The following is a 26,874-nucleotide window of genomic DNA, read 5'->3' as shown; positions in this document are numbered from 1 at the left end:
GCGTTTTTATCTTGGATAACAATTAGCATTAATGAGGAGTCACCATACATTATGCTTAACTATACTTCATTAAATGTGTTAGAAGTCTATTTTAGAAAATAAAATACATTTTCTATCATAAACTCACTTGTTGGCAACAGCCTGTGAGGGGGTTGGTTACTCACAAGATGCTTACCAATGTTGTAAGTAGGAATACAAACCTAAAGAATCAAAAATTTATCATTAGTATTAGCACAGCTTGTGCCTATTAGAAATATATTAATTAAAGTAATATATTCATAAGCTTGGAAGCCTAATACATTTTCAAGAGGGGAGAGGAATCCCCAAGGCCTAAAAATAAACATAAAAAATTAAGGCGTTTGAATCATCCAGTCTTCTCTGCACCAGTTCAAATACAGAAGTTTCCAGACTAAGGCTAATCGGCATTTCCATGCGTTCCCAGGGCCACTACTGCAGCTGCCCCCGAGGTCATCCCCAGCTGTGTGACTGCTGGGCAAGTACCTGGGTGTTCCTACCTTGTGGAGTCCAATGAGGGTTTTGTCCGTCCCTGGCTGCTCTCTTCCCACACGCTGTTGGCCAACTCATTCCCGATGGAGGACATCACCTTGATCAGCTCCATGGGCCAGTCATCAAGGTCTAGCGATCGGACCCGAGAGAGGTGGGTGCCGAGATTCCGGTGGATCCCTGAGCACTCAATGCACATGAGAGCTCCCAAGTTCAAACTGGCCCAGTTAGGGTCTACAGGAAGAGGAACAGGAGCAAAATGCCATCAGACTACCACCATTTGGCCAGTCTCAATGTCCCTGGGTCCCTCAGGGACACCTAATCAACTAGTCAGTCCCCAGTCACATCACTTCGAGTTGTTCTTGGGGTCAAGAAAGACAAGGCATGTTGCTGGCAGCTGTTGCAAATCCAGGGTTTCCAAGTACTGGTGTTTGTTTGGACAGAAACACCTCTTATAACATGTTAGCAGCACCGTCCACATCCACAGGACTGGTCCACAACAGACAAAAGACAAAACAAAACAAAACACCCATCATGTGTGTTGAGATGCCCACTGTGGACTGCTACTGCTGAAGGGAGTGAGAAGCAGAGACAAGGCAACTGGGTGACACCAAGGACCAGGTCATACGTGGAGGCTGCACTGGTCCTCATAACCCTTTCTGCTACTGTCAGCATAGCTTAGGCAAGCTGGCGAATTTTGAAGATGGAAGAGGCGCACTCCTTTGAGAAGGTATGGCCATCATGGGTCTTGCTGAATAGTACCCACTGCAGCAACCCACAGTGCTCCCTTGGCCGCTGGCAGATCAGTGGGCAGGTAACATAGTTATATCAGGACCCAGCTCCCCCTGGGATGATAGGCCAAGGGTACAGTTCTGTAGGATGACTGGCTTGTATAGAGAATGGCTTTAGGGGCCCTGGGACAGATCTGTCATTGTGTGAAACTGGATGACATCATCAGAAGATTAGGAACTTGGGGCCAGGGCTGGCTCTGTGCTTAGAATCTCTAGGTGTTACGCAAAGACAGGCTGACCTTGATGGCCAATGGCTCTCACAGCGACAGGAAGACGCTAAACTCAGACAGGTAGAACCGGCATTTACCCAAGTCTACCAGAAGAGTCAGCAAAAACTGATCTGACTCACTGGGGAGATTTCCTGGGCTCTCTGCAGGGTAAATGACCATCAGTGGTTGCATGGCGACAAACCAGATGTCAGCCAGCCACTTAGTTAACATCAGCACATCTCTAGAAGATGGCTGAGTCATATCCCAGAGGAAGCACTGGAAGTGAGGCTTGTGATCTCAAAGATGCTCTGATGAGGAAGGGAAAACCTAAGTATTACATAGAAGCAGAGAACAGGATACAGAAACAGACAGACTCCATCTGAACACAGGGAAGGAGTAAGTTACAGGCAGCAGATGATAACAGAGCTGTAGTTTGGATGTGAAATGTCCCCCACAGGCCCCGTGTTTGGACACTTGGTCTCCTGTTGGTGGCGCTGTTTTGGGTGTGAAAGCTGTGACAGGTGAGGCCCAAGTGGAAAAAGTTAATCTCTAGTGGGATAAGCCTTGAGGTTTGGAGCTCCAACCCACTTCCTGTCCTCTCTGTGAGTCCCGATGCATGGAGATATGAACAGCTGGCCTAACCTCCTGCCGCCAGGAATCCCCATCGCCCCCATGACAGACTGCAGCTCCTCAAACTAAAGTGAAGATGAGCCTTCCTCCATACAATTGTCAGGTTTCTGTGGTCGTAAAGATGAGAAAAGCAATGAGTGGGTACAGCACGGAGGAAACAGAGGCAGCACGGACACAGGCCTGACCCAGATGCTGAAGAGCTTGCACGCCCTCCTCAGCAAGGCTCCAGCCTGGTGTCTGCAATCCCTCACAGCTAGACTTCTGCCTGGTTGTCTCTGTCAGGCCTGCCCACTGAGACAAGGCAGCCATAACTGCCAGCCACCTCCATGGCTAATCCCTTCAGCCCACTGCTGGCCTCTTGTCCAATGCCTATTCTCCTGACGCTCAACTCTGATGCAGTCGAAGTTAAGTGTCTCATTGGGATTTTCTCCTTGGTTTTAGTCTTTTCCTTGTTATTTTCCACTCAAACTGCTCCTCCAATCTTCTCTCTTCTGATGCCACTCTCTCTTCCTGGCGAAGCCAGCTTGACCCTGGCTTTAGTGGCAAGATAAACTCTAACACCTTACAGTCGCAGCTCTTAACCTCTTCCTTGCTTACAAGGTGGAACACTTTGCATAGACCTCCCTGAGGTCAGCCTGCCCTGATGAGGGACTCTGTCAGCAGTCTCTCTACCTCTCCCAACCACATCAATGTCCTCCTGGGATCTGGGAGTCAACACACATTATTTCTTCGTCCCCATGGATATTCTCTCAAATTCAACCCTATCTTCTTGAACTGAGCTCCTACTTTCCCCATACATCGTGGTAGGGCTGGAGCAGCTCATGTCTGTATGTTCACATCCTGGTCCCTGCAGGCCACCTTCCAACAGCAGCCATAAAATGTGGCAGGCCCAGTTACACTGTTAACATGTTACCAAGACTTAAAATCTGCTGTGGTTACTACCTGCCCCTGGGATCAAGTCCAGAGTCTCTGCAGACAGGATCAGAACTGAGCCACACGCCTTCTCCCCTGCCTCATGTGAGACGCTCACTACCTCCACCCACCTGTGTCCAACACTTTCAGCTGTGCCTGGCATGCTGTTCTCCCTTTGGGCTCAGCTAGAATTACCTTCCCTGGGGCAGCTCTCTTGGTTACCTCCTACCCACCGCACCCTGACAAAGTAGTAAGGCGATATCACACTCTGCTTTAGGTAGAGCTTGGTGTGCCTACTCTTTCTGTTGGATTTAAGCATTAGGGGCCGTGACAACACACTGTATCCAGGTGAATACAGAACAGCCCCATCATAGCAGAGCCCACATCTAAGGGAGCGAGGTATGGTAGAAACTGGATGACACCACCAGAAGGCCTACTAGGTCTACCAGGACCCGACAGGGCTGGATGACAGCACTAGCATGGCAGAGCTTCGTGGACCAGAAATCAGGCTGGGCTGTCTCTCAGGTTTGTCTTGGAAGGCCTAGCACACTGATGAGGTCCACGTGTGTGTAGGGGCTCTCTAAGCTCTGGGATGCCCCAAGTTGTTTTCTGGATATGCTCCTAGTAGTTAGCAACTGGTACCCCCAACAGAGATTTCTACTGTCAGTGGGTTCTGGATAGAGCTGGGCTGGGCCAGGGTGTAAGCTCCCTCTAGAGCAAAAGTCTCAGAGATAGCGATGGGCCTTCCTTTCTCTGAGAGGTGGATACCACTGACCTTTCCAGATTCACTAGACCGGAATCTCCCTTTATAGACAAGCAGCACACAGTTACAGTGCCCAATGCCCCCTTTGGAAACAATGACCTGCACAAACTAACTGCACATCAGAGGAGGTGCTTGGTGATGGTAGCCTCAAATCCCACATTGCATTGAAGTTCTCAAGCTATATCCTTGACCCCCACAGGGGTGAAGCACATGAAATGGTGGGGCAGTGAGACTCTCGTAGGTGGGCAGAGAGCCACAGAGTCTGTCACACTACCAACAAGATGCCACCAGTACTTTCCCTGAGCCTTTAGATGTGGAGTGGTTCTGATTTTTGTCCATGAAGTCTGGGAAGAGGAACATCTTCCAAGCTGGTGTCTGATCCTTCCTCGCCCCTCCCACTGAGCTTCTTCCTAAAGGGAACTGCTGCAGTCAGAGGTACATGCCCTAGGCAGGCCTTCAGCATACCGCCTCGACACCCTGTGAACACGCTCACATCTGATTGCCAATTCAGGGCACGTGGGTCTGTTTCCTGGTATTTGCAACCAAAAATTGGGTATTTGTGCTTAAAATTCTTCCCTGATTGCTCACATACTTTTGAATCTGAGTCTCCAAGCATTTTAAGGCCTCTGAGGAAGCAAGAAGATGGCAAAGGGTATAGGCTGAGTCTGACAGTACTGCTTGCTACCTCAGTGACTGCTGGGGCCCCAAACTCTTCCGTGACCTTTTAAAGGGCCCATGACAATACCAACTGTCACTCTTTAGAACTAAAAAAAAAAAAAAAAAAAAAAAAAAAAAAAAAAAGACAACACATGTGTGGATTGGATGCACTTTACCTGGTGAATGGTCTTTGGACCTCTTTTCCAGAAGCTTCCAACCCTGCCTTTCTCATCTCTGTCTCATCTGCTCCTGGGGCCTTGTCTGCAGTCTGATCCTAAGGCCTCCCCTTCCTGCCTATCCTTAGCATGCACATGCCCAACCTCTGTCAGAAAAGACCTGTGACCTCCAATTTGCCACATGCCACAGTTCTTATAAAGCCATAGATTGATTTCTTTTTGAGGAATCTTTAGATGCATGCTGGAAACAATTAGAGATGTCAATCTCTGGATTTTTTTTTTTTTTTTTTAAATATGCCTCAGGTTTTGTGCTTTAAAAAAAAAGTCTGGTTTAAGGAAAGTTTTGGATAAAAACACACTTCAAATAAACGTTCTTCTCTTTCCATCTCACGTTTTGAAAAGTAAAATTTAAAAATTCAAACAAAAAGAGACTTTAAAGCAGTATCCAAAGGAGCCTGAGGAAGACGCCCTTCCTGCCCCTGTGGATAGGCTCCTGCCGGGCTGTGGTTAGCCAAGCTCTCGGACAAGCTGCTGGCTAGGCCCCCGAGTGCTTCCCCTTCATCTGGAGCAAGCTTGGCCTAGTGTCTTGGTGTCTCCTGAGGTGATGCTCACAATCCATCTGCAGGGCTCCGACTCACACTGCTGTTCTAGTCTCATCTGGTGAGCTGGTGCGATCGGGCAGTCTCCCCCCATAAAAACAGCACGGAATTCTGTTCCTGCTGTGAAATGTGGACGGTTCACCTACGCCTACAAAGGCACGAAGACCTCGCCATCTCTCCTAGGGACATCCAAGTGTCTCCATTGTTTCGAAGCCCGAGTTGCCACGTTTCTCTGCTTACCCAGGGCGGCCACTGTGAGCCTGCAGTCTCCAGTCCCATCACTTTCTCCCCTGTCAACTCTCTCTCGGGGCCCTTCTGACAAGCCAACTCTGGCAGGAAGCTTGCTTTGAGGCGGAAGGTTCTTGGTCCCTTTTGCTCCTTCTCCAAGGCTGTAGACTATGCGGTGTGGGTGGGGCTCATGGCTCGCCCACTAGGCTCACTGATGTCACAACCAACAACAGAGCTGTGTTCAGTTGCTAGACACCCCTCACCTGAACCAGCACATTTTCTCTTGTTTGAACTGCATCTCTCCCTCTTCAAGACCCTACATAACAATAAAACGGGCAAAGTTTATCCTATGTAGCTTGTGAGGGTGTAGACTTAGAATAAAAGACTCTACCACCCAGGACATAAGAAGGAAGCTTCTCTCTCAAAGGGCATATTTCCTTTCACACAACAGAAAGTGTGAAATAAAACTAAATAACTCCAAAGGATGCAGTCCTTACAGTTTCAGTCCACTGCCCACTGGGATACCTAAGGCTTAAAAGCAGAGGACACAGCAGTCCAATAGCAATCCCATATACAAGAAATGCTACACTTCTACCAGTGAAGCTGTGTTAAAGTAAAACCCAAACTCCAGTGTGTTAAGCCCTCGATGCCAAGAGCCCTCGCTGCCGTAGCCGACAGGGTTCCAGGGGCGCCTTCCTCCCAGCGGACTTACTTTGGGTGTCGCAGTCCACGCAGTGGGCGTTCCCTCTCATGTTCCGAATGGACTGCAGTGCCATGGCCTCACTCTGGCTGGTTAGTCGGGACTAGGCACAAACGAAGACAGAAAATGCAAGATATGAGCAGCCAGGAGAAATTCACACATCTAACGATGCCAGAGAAAAACCAAACAGATTATCCACAGGTGCAGCGGCGTGTGATCTCCGAACAATTACTCCCTTTCTGGCGTCTTAGGGAAGTCCGGGAGGGAGAGGGACAGGGCATATATCAGGATTATTGACTGAGACGGACTCTGCCCAAAATGAGCAAAGTCGTCAGACCTTCATCATTTGTGAATGAACCACAGACTGCTACGCTGAGAATGGCACTGGCTAATACACTTTCACAGGTACATAGCTACTTGGTGTGAAGATTAGAATGAGAAAAAGATAATCTGTGTATCAGCCAAGGGTCAGGCCTTAGTCAGCATCCTGAGTGTGGTCCCCTGGATCTTCATCTGAAACCCCAGACCATATCAGACATCACAGCCAGGAGAGTCTCTCCTCATGTAAAGATCTTTCAGTTACTACAGCATCGAATCATAGTTACTTGCTGGAGTGAGGCAGGGGGCATTTATTTTTAAGTATACCGTATGGTCTTCCTTCAGCAGAGAGGTTTTTTAAAACAATTTTTTAATTTTTAATTTTTGGTAAGCCTGCCTACTGTGGCAAGGTGAGAAAATATAGAAAAAGACATGGGCATTTATAAACTAGGATTCAATCATCCAGAGAGCCTCTGGCTCACTGGTTTTTAACCTATGAGTTGGAACCCCTTTGGGTGTGTGTGTGTCAAATGACCCTTTCAGAGGGGTCATACATCAGATATTCTGCATATCTGATATGTACATTATAATTCATAACAGTAGCAAAATTAGTTCTGAAGTAGCAATGCAACAATTTTACGCTTAGGGGGATCACAACATGAGGAACTGTATGTAAGGGCTGCATCGTTAGGAAGTTTGAGAACCACCGCTCTGGCTATTTCTCTATGCACATCTGTATCTGCAGGCATTCCTGTAGGAAAGCCAGATGGGTGGATACTGCCTTGCAGCTGGCCTTTTCCAGCCTAGTAATTCTATCACTTGATGCCAACCTACTTTCCGACTTCATTGCTTAAGTGCATGCGTACTTACTGAGTATACAGCAAGTTCCTTGGCTATACATTTGGACTACTCTAACCATCCTTAATCCTGGACAGTGCTCTAAAGACCATGCTTCCTGTAAATGTCTACACATATTGCCAATCACATAGTGAGGATAAAATCCTGGAAGCCAGGGGGCAGAGCGGGAAAGAATATACATGTTTGGAAATGCTTATTTATTCAACATGCATTAGAAATTATAGTCAAAGCAAAAGCTGATCAGTTTCAGAATTTAGAATAAATTCTGTTTTGTGTACAAATTGTTCACAAATTCAAGTATCTTGTGCTAAACGAATGTGAAACAATTTACTGCTTGCTACTTACCAGTAAATTACCATTTATTTGTTGCTATTGTTTAATCATCATCATGTACTATTGTGCTTTTATTTCCTCTTTGAATCAGAAAGCATTTAACAGCCTAAATTGGCATCTGGAGGCGTCACACACACATACAGAGGGTCACATACGCATACAGAGGGGTCTGCCTATCTGCCTGTTTCCTTCTCCATACACCCGCACAAGTCTGTGGCCCACTGGCCAGTTGTTCTGTCTGTCTGGGGCAGCTCTGGATTTTCCACCAGGAGCTGAAATACTGGGTACTCCTCTCTCTAATGGAGTCTGGACTTTTCTCAAATCTTCTGTGGTGGGGGTACTATGCCCCACTTTACCTTCTCACATCTGGCCAGTGGCTGCCCAGGTGCATGTCTGGTGTCCTTCAGTTGCCCCTCTCAGGGGAAGCCATTTCCACAAGTATGCTTGCCATGGGCGTGAAAGCCAGCTTTGGTGGGCTGTATTTGCCTCTGGGCCGAGACATCGTACTGTCTGGGTTTGGAGCAGCACGCTGGAAAGAGGTCTCAAGGACATAAGATGGGAGAAGCAAGCACTGGCCAGAGCCTCTGGAATCACGGAGGAAGAGGCGTGGCTTCAGGCAGAATGTGTGAGGTTAATTTGCCCATAAAGCCTGGGATGTGTGTGCTTGATCAGTTGCTTGTGTCCCCTTTCCCTGATCTGAAACTAGAATTCCAAGCCTGCGATGGCAGGTGTCATTGTGCCCGTGGGTGAGGAGGGGAGACACATCGTGGCTGGATGGGGACATGACCTGAGAATCCAGGGAGCTCAGAATAAAAGACAGTGGTTCTTCCCAGTTGGGTATAAACTGTCTTTGAAGAGAGAAGCAAATTATACAATAATAATAATGGCTGTGGTCTGGCTTACCTTGGCCCAAGAGGGTAATAAAATAACACACCCCATCTCTCTGGAAAACAGACTCCCTTCTTAATGACAAAGCCGGCTATACATCATGGGCAGAGGTTTCTTTAAATGCTTATAAATGAAACTGCAGGTGGACAGCAATGTCTTTCTTTGGTTTCCAGTCGATCGCAGTTTGAAAAATGAAAACGATCACCAAGACTCTCAACGGGTCAGCACAGAGTTCTGAGTTCAAAGACTGACATGCAAAGAACCCGGCTGGGAAAGACAGGGCTGGCATGAGGAAGATCGCTGAGCAATGGCCCAGAAAATGCAGGGAACGTACTTTTATTTCCGGCCAAACAACTGCTGGAGGGCTCTTTTTAATTACTGAATGAAGCATACACCAGACTTAAAAAAAAACAACCCCCCCCAAAAAAAACCCTCAGAAAATTCACCTTGCTCAAACTCTACATCTTCTTTCCCTTTCGTTTGTATCCCTGGGGCATGCGAGGCGTTTATGAGGGCAGAAGAGGGCGTCTTTTAAGTCTATGTCCCTCCCCCTTTTTTGATTTATTCTGCCTCGAACAATAACAACAAAAACTAAGTATGGTCGCATAAGCAGGCAGAGTCCAAAAGGCTCCATCGCCCACAGAGAAAGGCGACAGCTTCCTATGTAACGCTGGCTGCTGCTGCAAAGGCTTCATGTTGGACATCCTGCCACACGCAGACAGCCAAGCCAGGACACCAACACATGCATGCTGTTTGTAGATACAAAGTGGTTTTATCTCTTCAATTACTTAGGTTTTTTTCCCCCTTCACAAAGCATAACCGGGTCTTGTCATCCACACAAGCCACCTGACGCTTATGTCCTCCCCCCAACCCCCTCCCCAGGGCTCCACTTGGGCCTTCTTTTTTCCCCTTTAATGATCAGCAGCCTTGATTTTGGGGCAGCCTGCTGTGGGCCTTACCTTATTCTTGCTGCTCTCGCAGGACTGCAGGCTGGCTAGGATCTGGCTCTCGATGGCTTGGACCCATGCGTCTCGCTCCTCGTATGTGGTGGCTTCAAAGTGCCATGTCTGGCCAGTGAGGGACACAATGATAAACTCAAAGTTTTCTTCTTGCTCTGGAACACAGAGGCGGGATGAAGGGTTCACTTTCATGAGACAGCAGTGCAACGAGCCCCGTCCTGTCACGAGTGCCTCTGGGTTCAATGGCACCGGCATGGGGCTGGCAGCACACGCAGGACGGTAGCATTGAGATCTGATCCACACACCCGCCAACAGTCAACACCGGTTTCCAAAAAGCCAGCAGAGATAACTAGGTTTCAGTCGATGCTTGGGGGATGGGGAGAAAGGAGAGACAGCATGGGATGGTCAGGGTCTGTGTGTGGGCGCAGACCAAGCAACTTAGGAAGATAGGTTTGCAACTTACTGATGGCCCTTCGGTCTGTGGGAGGAAAATGAAGTTAGTAAGCACTTGGGTATGGATCCGGGTGAACTGCTCTGGGAACACCAACGTAGGGCCGAGCGACTCTCAATGGGAGCTGTGATTCTCCTTGTGCTTAGACTTCAGAGTGAATCCAGGCAAGTTAGAGGGCTTTAGGGGACATAGGTCTGGCTGGGTAGCCACAGAGAGACATCTGCTTTGAAAGAGGAAGAGAGGCTGTGTCCACATCCTGCTATACTACCTGCCCCTCTGCTCTTTAGGTTAAGTTTTACTCCCGAGGCTCATTTTCCTCCCCTGTGGATCGGGCACAGGCAGCTTCTACCGAGTTTATCGTCGGCTGAATGTTGAGGGGGAGCACGCGAACGTACAGCCTGGCCACAGGAGACGGTGTATATTTGTCCTTATTTCCAGCATCAGCTCAGAGAAAGAGCGGCTTAGTAAAACACCCAGAAGCCAAGGCTGGACCCGTCACATGCCTCAGCAGAGGATGAGGAGTTGCTAGCATTGGCCTGGAACTGGCTGTGTGGTCAAGTACAGGCACAATGGAAGAGTAACCTGTAGACTGGCTTATCAACTAAGTCATACCCGCCCCGCCATTGCACTGACAGGGCACGGTGGCTCTCTTGTTCCCAAGGATCCCCTTCCTCCCTTCTGATCAAGAGTGTGCCATCAAGTCCCAATTCCAGGAGTTGAGACACCACCCAGGGAAGCAATGCTCAGGATTCCCCAAGGTAACACTTCTGCGACAGCCAGTGCCAGTGATCACCATGGTACACTTGTGTGGAGTCTTCCGTGTTTTGAACATTATAACGTAAGCACGGTGTCTCTCTCTGAACTTTTAAACTGCCTCAAGGCTGCTCAGTCTGAACAACACCTCGAAGATGGGCAGACACGCCTCTGTGCTAACCCTCTAGCTTCTCCCAGAGGACCCAACTGAGGGAGAGAAAGTGACAATGACAGAAGCTTTCACATCCAGAGCCCTGCAAAAGCCTGTGACTCCCTTGCAGGATAGCAGCTGCTGTGCAGGATAGGCAGGCTCTGCAGCAGTAACATGGGTGCCAGGCTTGGGCCTTGCAGACATGGCTCTGGCATGTCAGTTCTTCTGAGTGTTTGCCCTGAACCTGAGCTCAACAGGACAGGCAGGCAGCCTACGGAAGCTTAAAACTGGGCATTCGAGTTCTTCCTTGATCTCCTTGGTTCTTGCATATTGGAGCCTGAGTAATGAGATTTCAAAAAGCAGGCGCTGGCCAGGAATGGTACTCTGTTGTCTTGGACTTTGGAGATGCCAGTATCTGCGGAATAAGTCCACCTATTGTGTGGAGAGCTGCTGCAGAGGAAGCCCTAAGGCTTTTGGGCATGGGGGCTAGTTGTGTTTTTCATTAAAATAAAAAAGACTACACAGCAACTTTAGACAGGTTTCTCCCTGGCTGAACTGCAACCACACCCTGCAATTACTCGCAGAGCCATGGCACCTGTGGGCTTGAAAAGACTCCTCCTCTTGATCCACGGGCTTCTATGTCATGATACTATTTCATTACACCACAGAGGTCTATAAGACAGTACCCCGATTCTGTACCCAAAACTCCTAGGGAAGGAGCCAGCAGGGCAGGGACAAGGTATATAATGACAGCCTGGTCATTCATGAGAAGGGCATGAACACAGTTCATGAGGACATATGTGCAAAGCCTCACATCACCTACCATTTGTGAAACTCAAGTATGATAAGGCCACTTCCTCTGGCTGCAATTCGTCCCAAGCCCAGAAAAGAAATGACAACCAGGAACCTCCCACTTAGATCTTTGTACACTGTTTTCCCTTAGAAGAAATCTGCTCATTGCATTTTGAAAAAGAGGGATTTTTTTTGGGGGGGGGGAGAAGGACAGCAGAGCTGTGAGGCTATAAAGAATTCTAAAATCTTGTGAGCAAAACTGTTACAAAATCTGAAACTTTCTGGGTCTTGATGTAACTCATGTTTCATTCTAAAACATGACAGATGCTAGCCCACAAAACCTCTAAGCACGCTGAGTACTCAAGGGGTGTGGTCCTGCCCTGTCCTCTGGTGGAGGTCACTGAGTGCCACCAGCACACTGCAGCCAGGGATCCCAATACCTTCCAGGGCCCAAGCCTAGATGTCCCTGCAGCCAACTGGCTGCATCTCCCTGTCCCACAGCTGGCTGTGTGGTGTTTTACTGTCTTCATGACCTTCACCACTTTAAAAGGGGTGCGTCACTTGGAACAAGTACTGATGAAGGCAGTGTACACGGACTGGCGGGTGACAACCACGGTTACTGGTGGCACCCCAGAGGCCTCCAGACTTGGTTCATGCTCAGGCTTCTACAGTGTAGTGGGAGGTGACTGAGAAAGAAGGTAGGCCAAGGCGACTTGCGCCTTCCTTCCTCTGATACTCAGACATTTCACCAGGTGACACAGCACCAGCCAATTCCCCAATGGCCAGAAGGCTGTGATGCTCTATAAACTGAGAGGGTCCCGCCTCAACCCCCCTCCCCGTAACCAGCTTAAAAAAATTATCATAAGCACAATTGGCAGCATGGGATGATCAGTTAGAAAGAGGTGAGCGCCACTGCTACACTCTATTTATTTACCGGCCTTTTGAAACTGGGTCTCTGTAGTCCAGACTGGCCTCAAATTCACAATCTCCTGCCTTGCCTCTGCCTCCCAAGGAGTGAGAGGGACAGACATCCCCGCCCACTGCTACTCTCGCAAAGGACAGCTGCTTGGACCGTGGGAGGGACTAGCTTTGGTGTTTCATTCCCTGCTATCATTTGCAGCTACAAACCAACTACTAATGACAGGCATAGTGGCTTATGCTGAGTTTACCATAAAAAGAGACTCAGGTTCTAGAAGACCTTATTGGCATATATGTTAAAAGCATGTTCTTAGTTCGAGACATACACACAAGCACAAAGTTATTTCTCACCCTGAGGAGAAGCCCAGAGGCCACCTCGTCCCAGCCTGAAGTTCCAGGATATGCAGATTCTGGTCCCCAGCTCACAAACATGGTGATTGGGCTTGTGGGGACTTAAACAGTTTTCCGTGTTTAACGATTGGCTGTAGAAAGGTCCACTATAATAGTATTTTAGAGCCATGAACCTGTCGAAACCAACCTGCCCAATTATTCCCAATGACATTAATAACACCGGATATCGCACTAATTGTGTCCAGTTTCTATGCAGACGAGGCCCCGGGGGGCTAATTTTGCCTCCTCAGGGGCGAGCATCTCAGCCATCAGACCAACTTCACAGGGAATCCCTCCTCATTACACAAGTCTGGGCTGTCAAACTTTTTTCCCCCTTAAAGGTTAATGGGCCAATCAGTCATCAATTATTTTTGTGGAATTCTAGCAGACAAAGGGTTAAAGGGCTACAGACAGCTGAAAATAGTTCAGACATGTGGGGGTTGTTTTTAACAGGAGACATCTGATGAGGATGAATATACAGAAGGGTGGGGGCGGGGAAGGAAAAGAGCTGCACATCTGCAGATGCTGGCCTCATGGGGGAGGGGGAGGGCTTTCCCCAGGGCCAAGACTAAGACCAAGGCCTTCCAACCTTTGTCCTCAAAGTCTTGCTCCACCAAAGCCATGCTCCAAAGTGCTGAGGCCAGAGCAAGGGAGCTGAGTGGGAGTTTGTTTTCCAAGTTCAAAGGATGACTGGGCCGCAAGACTCACTCATGTCTGCTCTCCACAGGCCACAGGTGAGTCTGTATCTGCAGGGGAAGATGATCTCCCAGGCTCCCTGGAGTTTGGGATCCTGACCTGTGGTCCACCCAGGATTCCAGCCATAGGTGGAACCTGCCTCCTGCTGCCCTGACAGACACTTGGCATGAATGACATGTGCTTTTGGCACTGCCCGGAGAGGAACGTACAGGTGGAGGGAGAAAGCATCCACACAGGCATGGCTGAAGTCAATCATGAGTGGAGTGAGCCTAGAGGTACCCAGATGGGCGCTACTGAGCATGAGCAGAACATGAAACAGCCAAGGCCCTCAGGGAGAAGGGCACCCTGCCTTTGGCTTCTGTCACAGAAGGATGGTCCTTTGGAAGGGCACACCATAGCCCTGCTCAACACACAGACACCAACTCTGCCTTTAGCCACCACTCCATTTGTAAGTGTTAGCAAGGGTTTGTCCAGTGGGACATCCACCTGGTGGATGGGTGTTTTTCTTACACCCTATTTAATGGCTGCCTGCAAACAGGTCACTCTACTCTGTGCCTGTGTATGGGTAGGTATGAGTGCAGGTACAGAGGCCAGAAGGGGACTCTGAATTGCCTGGAACTAGAGGTACAGAGAGTCACATTTTGAGGATTCCGGAACTTGAACTCAGGTCCTATGTAAGAGCACCATGTACTCTTAACCACTGAGCCATCAACTCTCCACCTTTTGGGCCTTCAGTCACATGAGCACTAGCTGGCTAGGGACGACCACGGCACGCTGTCCCCACCTTCTGTTTGCAAGGGAAGACATTCCTGTGATCTGAAGAGCCCACTGGCCACCAGTCTTGATGTGAACTGCAAACACATGGACAATGCTCACAGTTTCAATCTCCAGGTCTCCCACAACGTAGGCCCTTTGGGGCCACATGAGACAATGTCATAAACAGCCTCAGGCTTGTATGCCTTTTAAAAAAAGCAATATATTTTGTTCAGTGCTCCAGTGGTTGCCCTTGAATAGCACACAGTCAGCATGTAGTTTAGGTATTTTATCTGATGATGGAAATCACTCTTTGAAGACGTCAGCTCAAACCCACTGTAACGCAAATACCATTTTTCACTCTCAAATTTCCTCCTGTTTTTAAAGGAAGAGATGAATGTGATGGCCAAACAGTGTTCTGCATATTTCTGCTGGGATGTCTTCACTGTTCAGGGTCCTCTGGGCTCCCAGCAGCAGAAACAAGTGAGTGAGTTGTGCTGGGAGGCCCAGGTCTGTCAGGGGCTACCAACAGCCTGTTCTCTGCTTGCCCAGGTGTGCTGAGTGCCCTGCATGACCAGCACGGCCAACCTTCCTTTTCTTCCCATGAAGCCAATTCTGGAGCTTGGATCTTACAATCTGTCTTTAGTTCCTGTGACAATTTGAATGAGAATGGTCCTCATCCGCTCCTATGTTTGAACACTTGGTCCCCAGTTGGTGGAACTGTTTGGGAAGGATTAGGAGGTGTGGCCTTGTTGGAGGAGGCGTGTCACTGTGGATGGGCTTAGAGGTTTCAAAAGCCCACACCATTCTTGTTAGCGCTCACTGCCCTTCTCTCTGCCTCTCAGCTGTGTCTCAAGATGTGAGCTTTTAGCTCCAGCGCCATGCCTGCCTATCTGCTGCCATGCTCCCTACCATAAATGGTTACAGACTCACCCTCTTAAAACGGTGAACCCCAGTAACTTCTTTCTTCCATATGCTACCTTGAGCATGATGTCTTATCACAGCAGGAGAGTAGTAACTAAGAGAGCTGCATCAACACGTCCAGCACTTAGGTATGCTTGCTTCTGCCAATTTGTCCCTGTACTGACAAGTGACTTTCCATGGAGTCGTTGGGTTGAATTTTAGTGATCCTGCTTGAGTGGCCTGTGTCTCACAGTGATGGACCCAGAGTGGGTTTTCTCTGTCTATCTCTGGACAGATTCCAAGACCACAGAAATGGACCTCTATAGACAGAGCGGGGCCACAGAGGCTTTTTGGACTTTGTGTCAATTTTGAGTCTGGCTGACCCTTGGGTACAAGGTCATCTGCAGAGTGAGGTAGGCTATACTCAGGAGCTTGCTCTGTTGACTGTGATGGAATGGGCGGGCTCTGTATACCATGCAGTGCTCATTGCTCCCGACCCCTCTACCTTGTACTACCCCCTTTATCTCTGTATCAGGAGTACGTCTCCTCCATGTCAAACAGGCTAACAACATCCAGAGAGGCTGTCCCCTGAGCTGATGAGTTCCCTTGTCTCTGGCAGCCGCGTCTGTTATGTCACACAGCTGGAGGAACACTGTTACACATACATGATGTTTCTTGGCCCCTATGCACTAAGAAACATCTGCTACAGAGCTGAATGCTCAAGATGGGCCTCACCTGGCATCTAGACCTTTTTTTTTTTTTTTTTTTTTTGGCTTGGGCTACAAACAGGGCTGCCTGGAGAATCTTAACACTAACAGGCCCCTGGCCCCTGCCCCACAGGCATCTGAGACAAGTTAAAGCTGCAGTTCCTGATGAAGGACACTTAGTTTCGCCAACCACGGGCCAGAGTTTAATTGTGAAAAGCAACAAAGCTTTAACCATGGATGTTGCAGGGTGGGCACCAAGTATCTACCTCACTCTCAAGGATAAACAGGCAAAGGCTAGCCCATGCCTGTCCTCCTAATAATCCATTTTCACACATTCTGAACATTCGTTCACCATCACCCCTCTCATATGGATCTGTGATGGGGGAGGGGGTGTCCTGGAGCAGAGAGCTCAGCATACAGTCTGTGGAACTTACCACAACGTCCATTTCCTGTGTATGACACAATACCTACCTTGCAGGGGCACAGTGAGGATCACATGAGAGAATGTGGTTCAGGGGCCAGAAAAGAAAGTGAGTCAAAGAACAGTGCTTTGGTGAGCTCATGTGCCTTCAGGCACAGCCTTGTCTGTCTCACAACCTGTGGCCTCATGAGGCTTCTACAACTTCTGAGCATGCTCAGGCTGCTACCAAAAACTGGGCTTATTAACTGGTCCACCTCCCAATTGATAAAACCAGTTTTTGTGTCTAGGGAACTGAACTCAGATACCAACTTAACTTTGGTGTTTTCTGGAAGTCCCTGGATAAATCTATCAAGTGAAGCATTTTAAGAAACACATTTCAAGATGGGCCTTACAAAGTAACAAAAGATAGAGCACGTTTAACACACACATTTTCAGGAAGGGTCAGTTTATAGACATCGGTCATGCAGTAACAGCATACATTAAGAGCCAAGGATCACTTTCCCCTAGCTGGCCTCAGTGGGAGAGGTAGCGCTTAGTCCTGCTGCGGCATGATGCGCCAGGGTGGGTTGGTACCCATGGGGGTGGGGTTGCTTTCTCTGAGGAGAAGAGGAGGATGGAATGGGGACAGGGTGAGGGGTGTGAGGGTGGAACTGGGAGGAGAGGATGGAGGGAGCTGCGGTCAGGCTGTAAAGTGATTAAATAAATAAATTAATGGAAAAAAAGAGCATAGGATTAGAAAAAATATTTTGATAATTTATCGAACTACATCAATTCTGTAACAAATTATTAAATGTCACATGGAACGAGGGAGTGTGCATACACATGAGAAATGACCGTATTGCTCAGCTGAAAATTCATAAATGTAGCCACACACTGAACAGCTTACTGTGGCTGGACGGATGGGAAAACTGAAAGCGTGGTCACTGCCTGTACCCCAGCCCTCACAGCTACCTGTGTCTCAACCCCCACCGCTGCCTGCACCCCAATCCCCATGGATACCTGCAGTACTCACTCATATGGATGGACCCCAAGTGTACTAAGCTATCAGGTATTCAGAGAGGAGGGGATGTCATCAAGCCATTCCTGGCCGCATTTAGTCACCCCTAAGTGGCCTCCTGCTCTGAAGGTCTGGCTGCCTTGGATGCCAAGTCCCCTGTTACTTGAGCGGTAAAGACAGAGAAGCCAGCCTTCCTGTGACTCTTTTTACACACACAGGGTGTCAAGTAAGCCCAGATGTGTCTTCAGGGAACACCCCACCCCGCCCCCCGCAGGTGATGGGCAGGAAGGTTTTAGCTTCAAGGCTAATGAGAGAACTGTATGCTTCTCACTGCTCCCCAATTTTGTACTCAATAACATTTAAAACCAACACCACAACTTTCTTTAGTTTTTAAGGCAAGAAGTCCATCAGTAAACTTATAACCATACCGTATAAAAGACAGACATGCTTGATAGGGACACAAGGCAGAAAGATGATACATACCTTAAGCTAACTGCCCCCCCTCCAAAAAAAAAACCTCAACAAAGCAACAAACTGCCCCTACAAACCCTAGCATTTAACAACTGTAAGAGAACAAATTGACATCCTTTAAGCTCAATAGAAAATTATAAATGATGAGATAGTTTCTCAAATCCTTCTGCCCTCTCTCTCATTTGCGATTCCTGACTGCTTGGAAGAGAGACATAGCCAGGCCAGGCAGGGTGCACTGGTACCTGGACAGATAAGCTCCTCTCGAGGAGCGCAGACAAAACTTTGATTGCAAAATGGCTTTTTAACAAGCCCTTTGCAAGTGTGGTCCTTGTTCTGTGCATTCATTTCTGCCTGAGAGCAGGGAGGGCTTTTTGGTGGCAAGGCAGGAGTAACTGTGAAGGGAAGAGAGAGAGGGTGGGGACATAAATCAGGAAAGGTTAATGACCAGGATGTGCAGAAGGGACTTTGTTTACAGAAACAGTGTGCAATTTAAAATTTACAGGAGATTTAATGCCACTGCTTGGCAATCGCTAAAATCAACAGCCCAGAAAACAGTGACATTAAGAAAAATATTACAGTTATAATCATCCCCAAATAAGTCAATTAGTGTTAGGGCGCGAGCTCGCCATTACTTGACCCATTTGGCTTGCACTTAAGTGAAAAAGAAATCCCCCCTATTATACCAAGCTCGCTGGATTGTGACCTGCTTTGCATTGCGTATTACCCGCCAGCCTCCCTTCTGTGTACCTAGGTGGATGGTGCTGGTTTTCCTTTCCCTGGCATCAAAATAATTCTGACCCTTGACATTTGTAATCATAAAAAAATGGCAATTTATAATTGTGTTGTTCAAATGAAGGTGTGGGGGGGGGAGGAATTCAATCTGCTATTATACAAAAGCAATGACGGCTGTCTTCAGTGAAAAAAGCAACTCAAGTCAATTTGTGAACTTTGGCACCAGACGACCTTTAGAAACAAAACAATATACGGAATTTACAAGCAATAGCAGCCCATGCAAATGGCCCGGGCCTGCCTGCCTCTGGATTAGAGCTGCAGAGAGCATTATGGAGAATGCTTCCACAAAACAAATTAAGACTGTTACTTAAATGTCACGGCACACTATTGTATTTGGCTACAGATCATTACACCTGATACTAACACTTTTAAAAACTGTAATAACTTGGGAAATATTACATTGAGTGCCCACATGTATAAAGGAAGGGGGTGGGGGAAGAGGAGAAAATAGGTTTCCAAAGTAATTTAAACATCACTACCCTACGACTGAAGGGAAAGGTCAAAATTTAAGTAAGCTGAAAGGAACATGAATGGTAAAATAGAACACACAAAGAAAAGGATGAAGAGACCACAGGGCCGACTGCAAACACAACATGGGGGCATGCTGCTGCGGGCTGGCGCATTTCCATGTCTGCATGGGGAGGCAGGGAGGCAGGGAGGCGGGGAGGCGGAGGCGGGCAGGGTGCGGTTACCTTCAGTGTTGGTGCTGCTGCTGCTGTATATGTTTCGCAGGCTACCAACACGGTTTAGTTTCCATGCTTTGCGTTTGGCTGCGTCCCGAGAGCAGAGAGGGCAGGGGGGAAAAAAGAGACAACAAAAAGGAAAAGAAAACAAATGAAAAAGGGAGAAAAGAAATGTCAAAGTAGCGCATGAAGTCACCTCTGAGTGTGCAGCAGGTGGGTGGCAGGTACCCAAGGGGCTCCGCTGCTGGCCCTCCACTCCCCCCAGGACAGCACAGAGGGGCTTGAGAAGGTTAGAGGTGTGCAAGCATCATTAGTTGAGTGTTCACAAAATCAACGACAGTTCCCAGGCAAATGTATACACACCCCCTTGGTAAGGCCAAGGCTACTTGCCACAGGGCAATGCTGGCCTTTAGGCTGATGTGGGCTACCATTCTTTATCTGGCAAAGTACCACGGGCATGTCCAAGGGACCCTGGTGGTAAGAAGGTTAGCTCTGTATGTTTCAGAGGCAGGTTTTTTTTTGTAAAGAAGAGGTTTTTGTTAACTTCTCTTCACCCCATCGTGAAATGAACACTAGCTCAAAGCAGCAAAGCCCTAGGACCATCTTGGAGACCAGGTGGGCCCCATCACAGCAGATACCTCCTCAAACTCTTCAGAAAGGACAGGCACCAAGTCACTTCAAGTGGAATGCCGGGGTTAGGAGTAAAATTCTGAGCCACCTGGACACAGGGCAGCTGTATATGCTGCCTAGCAGCCAAGTGATAGGACACTCCAAGGACACAGGCATGTTCTACACACACACACAGACACACACACACACACAGACACAAACACAGAGACAGATATGTCCACAGACACACACACACACACACACACACACACACACACACACACAAACAGAGACAGACGTATCCATAGACACCCAGACAGACACAGACAGACAGACAGACAGACACAGACAAACAGACAGACACAAACACACACACACACACACACACACACACACACACGATACCTAAGGCTTGGAAAAAGATGGTTTGAGGATTCCCTCAGCCCTTGAGGATATAGGTCACAGAGCCCAACTAGAGTTGACAAGGTGGCTCCTGGGAGGCAAAGACAGCTCCATGTATCTAGGCTGGCCCTGTCACTGTAGGCAAACACCAAAATACTTAGCAGGGGTGAAAGTTGCCATGCTGGAAGCAAGGTACCATGGACAATCTATTTCTCAGCTCCATAGCCAGGAAGAGAACCTGCTGGAAGCTTCCATTAGGTCGCGTAGCACAGGTGGGAGGCCAGACTGACCCTCTGGCTTAAGACAGGCTAACCATCCCTATCTCCTAGAGTGTTCAAGTCATTCACAGCTGCAGGCAGTATGGTGTCAGGCCCTGGCTGGCTGTGTGAAAAACCGCTCTCTAGTGGACAACAGCGACCTAGGGAGATGTCGAGGTGAGTTCAGTTGCCGGTCACTCTCATTGAGATTTTTTTTGTAAAGATCATCGAAAGTACATGGGAGAACCTGAGCTGTCAGGGAAGCAGGATGGGTTCTGAAATGCCGCCTTACATACTTTGAGTGCAAAGTTTAATTACGAGGGCCAACAACTGTGCGTTCAAGGCCCCTGATTCAACATGGCTACAGCCACGGTAACTAAGCACCTAAGCTCTCTTTGTAGTGTGAACAGCAACAGACAGTTTGGTAAGAAATGTAATCCCTATGGTTGCTGCCCTGAGTCTTCTCCCTACTGTATACCAGTCAAAACTTAACTTCTCTTGGGGGTATGTGTGGGGAGAAGGGTGGAGAGGCTTTTCTCACCTCTGAGTCTTCAAAGTCTTGTGTCCATCCCAGGGAACAACACGCCTGGGAAAGGCTGTGCAGATAACAGCCAGCATGGATGGCAACCATGAGCAATGAAGGAAAACCGACTGCTCACGGTTTTCAAGAAAACAAAGGCTTGCTGCAACCCGCACCCCTGCTCCACAGGTTACACTGTATTCCTACAGTGGGGCATCTGCTTCCTTTTTCACTGGTGGATGCTCCCAGGGTCTTGAGGGCATATTTCACAAATTCCAGGAAGATGTGGTTACTACAAAGCCTCCTGTGGGAAGCGGGCCTCTCTCTAGAGCATTTACATATAAATAGGCAGAATCCAGGCTGCCACTGCAGAAGGGGGAAGCTCTGTGTAGAAAGCTCTTCCTGGTTGCTGTGCACTCTGCATTTTTCATGCTCTGTTCTCTCATTACAGTTGGGATGTATAACCAGGAAGTGAACTTACAGCCTGGAATTCTATTAACCTATTGATGAAATAATCAATTTCAACGTATAAAATGTCATGGCTTTTTCTTCCTTGTAAACAAATGGCTGTTTTCTGGCTGATACCAAGGTCCTGATATGAGCATTTGTCTCCTGGGGCATTGATTGCGTAAGTCGCCTTGTTTAGGAGCTTTTCAACAAGAACTACAATCATCATCATCGGTAACATCTCAGGGGAAACAGCCACATGGTACCAAATGGAGCCCGCAGTACTCCAGCACCGTGTGGTGGGCCCACCATCACATACTCAATAGCATCCCTGGTCTCAAGTCTTGGCAAGAAGCCAGATGCCTAAGACCATCATGCTCAAAAGATGCTGTTTTCTGTGTAAGATTTTTATTTCTTCCTGAGAGGGTCTTACCATGTATCCAGGCAGGGTCTCAAACTCCTCTTACCTTAGCCTCAGCCACAGATATGCAACATTATATCCCACTTGGATAATCTCTGAATACAATTTCAGGTCTTTCAAAAACTTTCATGAACACTGTTTTTGTTTTGTTGGCTTGTTTAAACAAGGGCTGACATTTAGATTTTGTTATTGATGTTACTTCTTAGAAATTTCATATGTAGCTGGACAAAAGGCAGATGGTGAAAGCATGTGGTGGTTGCTCTTTTCATCCTATAGGATAAACAAGGGTTTGCATTTGGATTAGAGCAGCTAGCTAAATGACAGGGGGCTGCAGCCAGGTCTCTGCCGGCAGACAACTCCATGGGTGTGATATCTCAGACGCTACAAACCTGGACGCAAGTACAGACCCTGGGTGTGAGCTCTCCTTTCTCTTTGCACTTTACAAATGAAATTTCAACATAGGAGGAAAGAAAAAAAAAAATCACTAAGCTTGGTAACTCATAGCTGTGAGTCCAAGGAGTACAAGGGACAATGTCACCCTCATAATGACAATAAAACAGGCACAGTGAACTTCGTCACACACAGTCTTGCTATGGGACAGCCAAAGCAGGAGGCTGAAGCAGCAAACAAGGGTGATGGCTGGGTACTTAGGGCAGAGATTTAAAAGTATCATCACTAAGACCTTTCTCATTGTTGTGGCAAAATATCTCACAAGTGTGACGTAAAGGAGGAAGGGCTTATTCTTTCTTACAGTTGGAGGGTACACAGTCCACTGTGGTGTGGAAGGCATGGAGGCAGGAGCCTGAGGCAGCCAGTCACATCCTATCAACAGCCAGGAAGCAGAGAGGGATAGAGGGATAGACAGATGCTGGTGCTCAGCTCCCCTTTCCCCTTTTTATTCAGTCTAGGAACTAGCGTATGGATTGGTATTACCCACAACTAGGGTATGCTTTCCTTCCTCAGCTAACCCCATCTAGAAGTTTGTCTCCAGGATGACTCTACCTCACATGGAGTTGATGATCAAGATTACCCACAACGAGGTCCACTGGTTGCAAAGATATTTTCTAAGGATTAAAAGGACTGAAAATTTGACAAACTCAGGCTAAAGGTGCAGAGACACAGTTGGTGACCATGTGATCCAACAATTGTATTGTTGACTTTCTTTGAAATATACACTACTTATGAGCACTAAGCTAGACTGACAGGACAATTCTTGGGGACTAGAAGATGCCCCAGTGCGAACCCATAAAACACCAGGAGGGCTGAGTGTGCCGATACCCATATTTAACTCTTTAGTCATTTCTCTGTTCTAGTAGCCACCAGACCAGCAATGAGGTGGATGCCACCCTTGAACCATGTTCTTTTTTTTTTTCAAGACAGAGTTTCTCTGTGTAGCCTTGATTGTCCTGGACTTGCTTTGTAGACCAGGCTGGCCTCGAACTCACAGTGATCTGTCTGCCTCTGCCTCCCGAGTGCTGGGATTAAACGCGTGTGCCAGTCTGTCCGGCTTGAACCATGTTCTTAATGCAAATGACTGGCGTTTTTGCAAAGTGCCTGATGGCTACAACTGAACCCAGGGTCCGCTTGAGCAAGAGAGGTACAACACATTACTCTTGGCTCTTGGTGATCACCAACAGACAGCCTCGGTCTTTTCAAAGACAGAGAAGAGAAAAACATGTCAATGATGGTTTTCTATGGTGTCAGAACGACGGGGACCACTCAGCACCTGCAAGTCTAGGTCGTTACAGCTCCTTATTCCTGGAAGCTACGGTCTTTCCTATAGATTTCTGTGACCTCGAGGGACTTGGAACTTTATTTGAAAAAAAAAAAAAAGTTTCTATTATTCAGGTTTTCTAAATAAAACGATCTCTTTGTTTTATCACAGCATGAAAAAGGCTGAAAATCAACGAGAAAGCAGATTCTGGTGCTGAGATGTCTGCCCAGCTTTTATTAGTAAAACAAGAACATTCCTTAGTCTGTTAGCATGCTCAAGACAACAAGGTTTTATCCTAAACGCATCCTCCATCACTGCACCAGGAAAACAAACTTATTAATGCCATCTCTGCTCTCCTTCTGGCAGTTGTCTTTGTTGATTATAAATATTCCATGGAGAGTCAATTTAAAAATGATGCAGCCATGAGGAGGTTATGTCCAGGTTTGCAGGCCGGTTGTGTTGGATGCTTAGTGTACATGAACTATATCCGGAGCATGTGCCGAATGAGGCATCCCTCAGAATCAATTAGGAGAACAAGCGGAGTCTTCCTACCTACAAGGAGGAAGGGGCTGGACCACTCATGCCTAACAATGTCTCCTCTCAAGGAGGAGACGAATAACCCTCTTGCTCACACAAGGAGTGTAAACTTATGTCTTTAAGAGAACTCAAGCCCATGTAGTCAGTGAGTGGATGGCACTGTGGTTTTGTGCACCTTCCACTGTTGTCTGCGCCATGTCCCATAATCTTTAGTCTTGCAGAAACTGTGTCCTGAGATTATGGATGGGTAATTTCTTTTGTCTGGCTGTGTGATCATTCATTTGCTCAGCCAGACTACGTAAATCCCATAGGATGTAGCCCAGAAGACTCTTGGGTTGCACGAACTCACTCCTTCAGCTGTTAAGGGGCTTGACACAGTGGCTGACTCCTAGAGGAGGAGTCTGTTGACACATTTCTCAAAACAGACCTTGAAAGGGTTAAAATCTGAGACCAAGCAGATATGCCCATGTTTAGGAGAGGAAGTACCTACACTGCTGGCAGCATTCCGTGAGAACAGGCATCTTCCCAACTCCAAACCACAGGCAATAAAATAATCGCTGAAAGGAAACTACTGGAACAAGCCATTGATCCTTAATCGGATACTTTCAATTTAATTTCTACTAACTCAGAACGACTTTCTTTACCAAAGACACCATTTTATCTAGAACACATTGGGCTTGAAAACCGCCAAGGGCTTTTACATAGTGAGCTGATGTAGGTACTCTGGGAAATACTGCTAACCCTGGTGGACAGCGACAACAAAGCCAATGCAAAACTCCCTTGATCCACCAGAAATCCCGAAACCCCCAAGACAGGGGTGGTGGGACTCTTTTCTGGCCTAGAGATGTACTCAAGTGCAGGTGGAGTGCTCCTGCGGGGCTACGAACAACTGGGCATCTCAGTCTCATGTGAGAGTGTGAGCTTGACCTGCTGTAATTGTAATATGCCAGTGTAAATAAACAAGCACTGTCTCCATGATGTGTTTACAATAGAGATTCTGTTGTCTGGTCCATTCTCAGATTGGAAACTCGGGAAGAAACTGCAGGAGCATCTCTCCTGGTTTTCCTGGGGCACTGTGTGTTTCTGAGGAAACAGAGACAGGGAACCTATAGCTTCCTCTTGGCCTCCATGTTCACCTGGGCACATGGGAAGAGTGGAAGACAGGACCCTGGAACTGTGAGGAATAAATACTCTGCCAAGGCTGGACCACAGCATACTGTGTAACATGCACCCATGCACGTGCGTGCGTGTACACACACACACACACACACACACACACACACACACACACACACACACACACACACACACACACACAGAGCAAACTGAACTCTCACGTAGTTAGCAAAGGAAGGCTTAATGTGTGGGAAGAAATCCTACATGGTACCTGGGTCAACAGGCAAGCAAGTAGCAGGACCTAAGAGTGGCCGAGACCCTGACTTATTTCACTTTGCCTATGTAAGGGCTATCTTACCATTCTGCGGAGTCAGGCAAGATGGGGGCCGTGGAGTCGGGCACAGGGTGCTTGGGCTCTTCGGTGTCCCCCAGCCAGAAATGAGTGATAATGGGAAAAAGTCGTCTCATCTTGGCCTCCCGCCCCTTCCCTTTCTTCTCATCTTGGGCCCCCTCACCCCTTCCCGTTTCTTTCTTTTCTTTCTCAATTTCCTCCAACAAAAATATATTGCAGATTTTTTTTTTCTTTTCTTGAACACAAAATCTTTTTAGACAATTCCAGGGAAAAATTGTTTTTTAATAAAACTCCAAATTGTGTTATCATATTTCAAAGCAATGACCAGTTAGGCAACTAATCAAAGGCATAATTATTTAATGACCACTGCTTGTGCTCTGGCACAGGGCTGTAATTGAGGGGCTGTGATCACTGGACCACCAGCCTCAATGGCAGCAAACAAGGGCCTTTGCATTTGATCTGCTGCTTTGGCAGCCGCGTTCCGAAGGGCGGGGTGAAACGCTCCTTGCTGGGGCTCCCTCACATGTGGCATCTGAGCCTGAGAAGACTTTGCTATCGGATCAAGCAGAGACAGGCTGGCTGTTGCCATTTGGGGCCAGCAGCAGTGACCTCCAAGAGTATCTGGTGTGAGGCTCAGAAATCACAGAATCCAGAAGATTCAAGTGTAAAAAGGCAGCATGAAAAGACCAGAGAGGAAGAGAAGTCTAAACTCATTCTTCCTGCTCATTCAGACATTTCTCCCTTTACACACTAAGAGTTCCTTCCCATAAAACTGCTTTGACCATAAGGCCAGAACTTCTTTAGCATGCTCCTTAGTCATTCGGAATGATTAGACAAGGTCATTACCACTGAAGGAGGGCCCGGGAGAAGTGCCGCAGTGCTGAGCCATCACAATAATACAACGTCTGCTTTCTTTCATTAGAAATTAAATACACCAATTTTATACAGGTTTAACCAAGAATGCCTGGGAAAGCTACTTTTAATATTACTGCGGAAGTGAGCTAACTTCTTGTTCACAGGCAGTCTTCCCACCTCCCCTTTAGAGGGGATTGATCACATTGGAAGTGTCATGCTGATACAGGTAAAGGCTTTTCAA

At 47.7% G+C, this 26,874-nt stretch overlaps 1 protein-coding gene across 11 annotated transcripts in view; it reads right to left on the bottom strand.

Annotated features, from left to right (window-relative positions):
* Agap1 (ArfGAP with GTPase domain, ankyrin repeat and PH domain 1) overlaps positions 1-26,874 on the bottom strand; it is a 430,070-nt gene that overhangs the window by 46,083 nt on the left and 357,113 nt on the right. For 6 of the 11 annotated variants that reach the window (XM_051154309.1, XM_051154310.1, XM_051154311.1 and 3 more), the window contains 3 exons: positions 9,526-9,680; positions 6,182-6,272; positions 516-738 (listed from right to left, as the gene is read on the bottom strand). In XM_051154309.1, coding sequence (XP_051010266.1) covers positions 516-738; positions 6,182-6,272; positions 9,526-9,680 — 469 coding nt within the window. Of the gene's footprint in view, positions 1-515; positions 739-6,181; positions 6,273-9,525; positions 9,681-19,412; positions 19,491-26,874 lie in introns of all 11 variants that reach the window. The other 5 variants (XM_051154307.1, XM_051154308.1, XM_051154301.1 and 2 more) reach the window with 1 other exon arrangement.

Source organism: Acomys russatus, chromosome 12 (assembly GCF_903995435.1).
Source record: "Acomys russatus chromosome 12, mAcoRus1.1, whole genome shotgun sequence".
Lineage (NCBI taxonomy): Eukaryota > Metazoa > Chordata > Mammalia > Rodentia > Muridae > Acomys > Acomys russatus.
The sequence above is the reverse complement of the archived record's forward strand: the minus strand, read 5'-3'. Positions and strand labels throughout refer to the sequence as shown.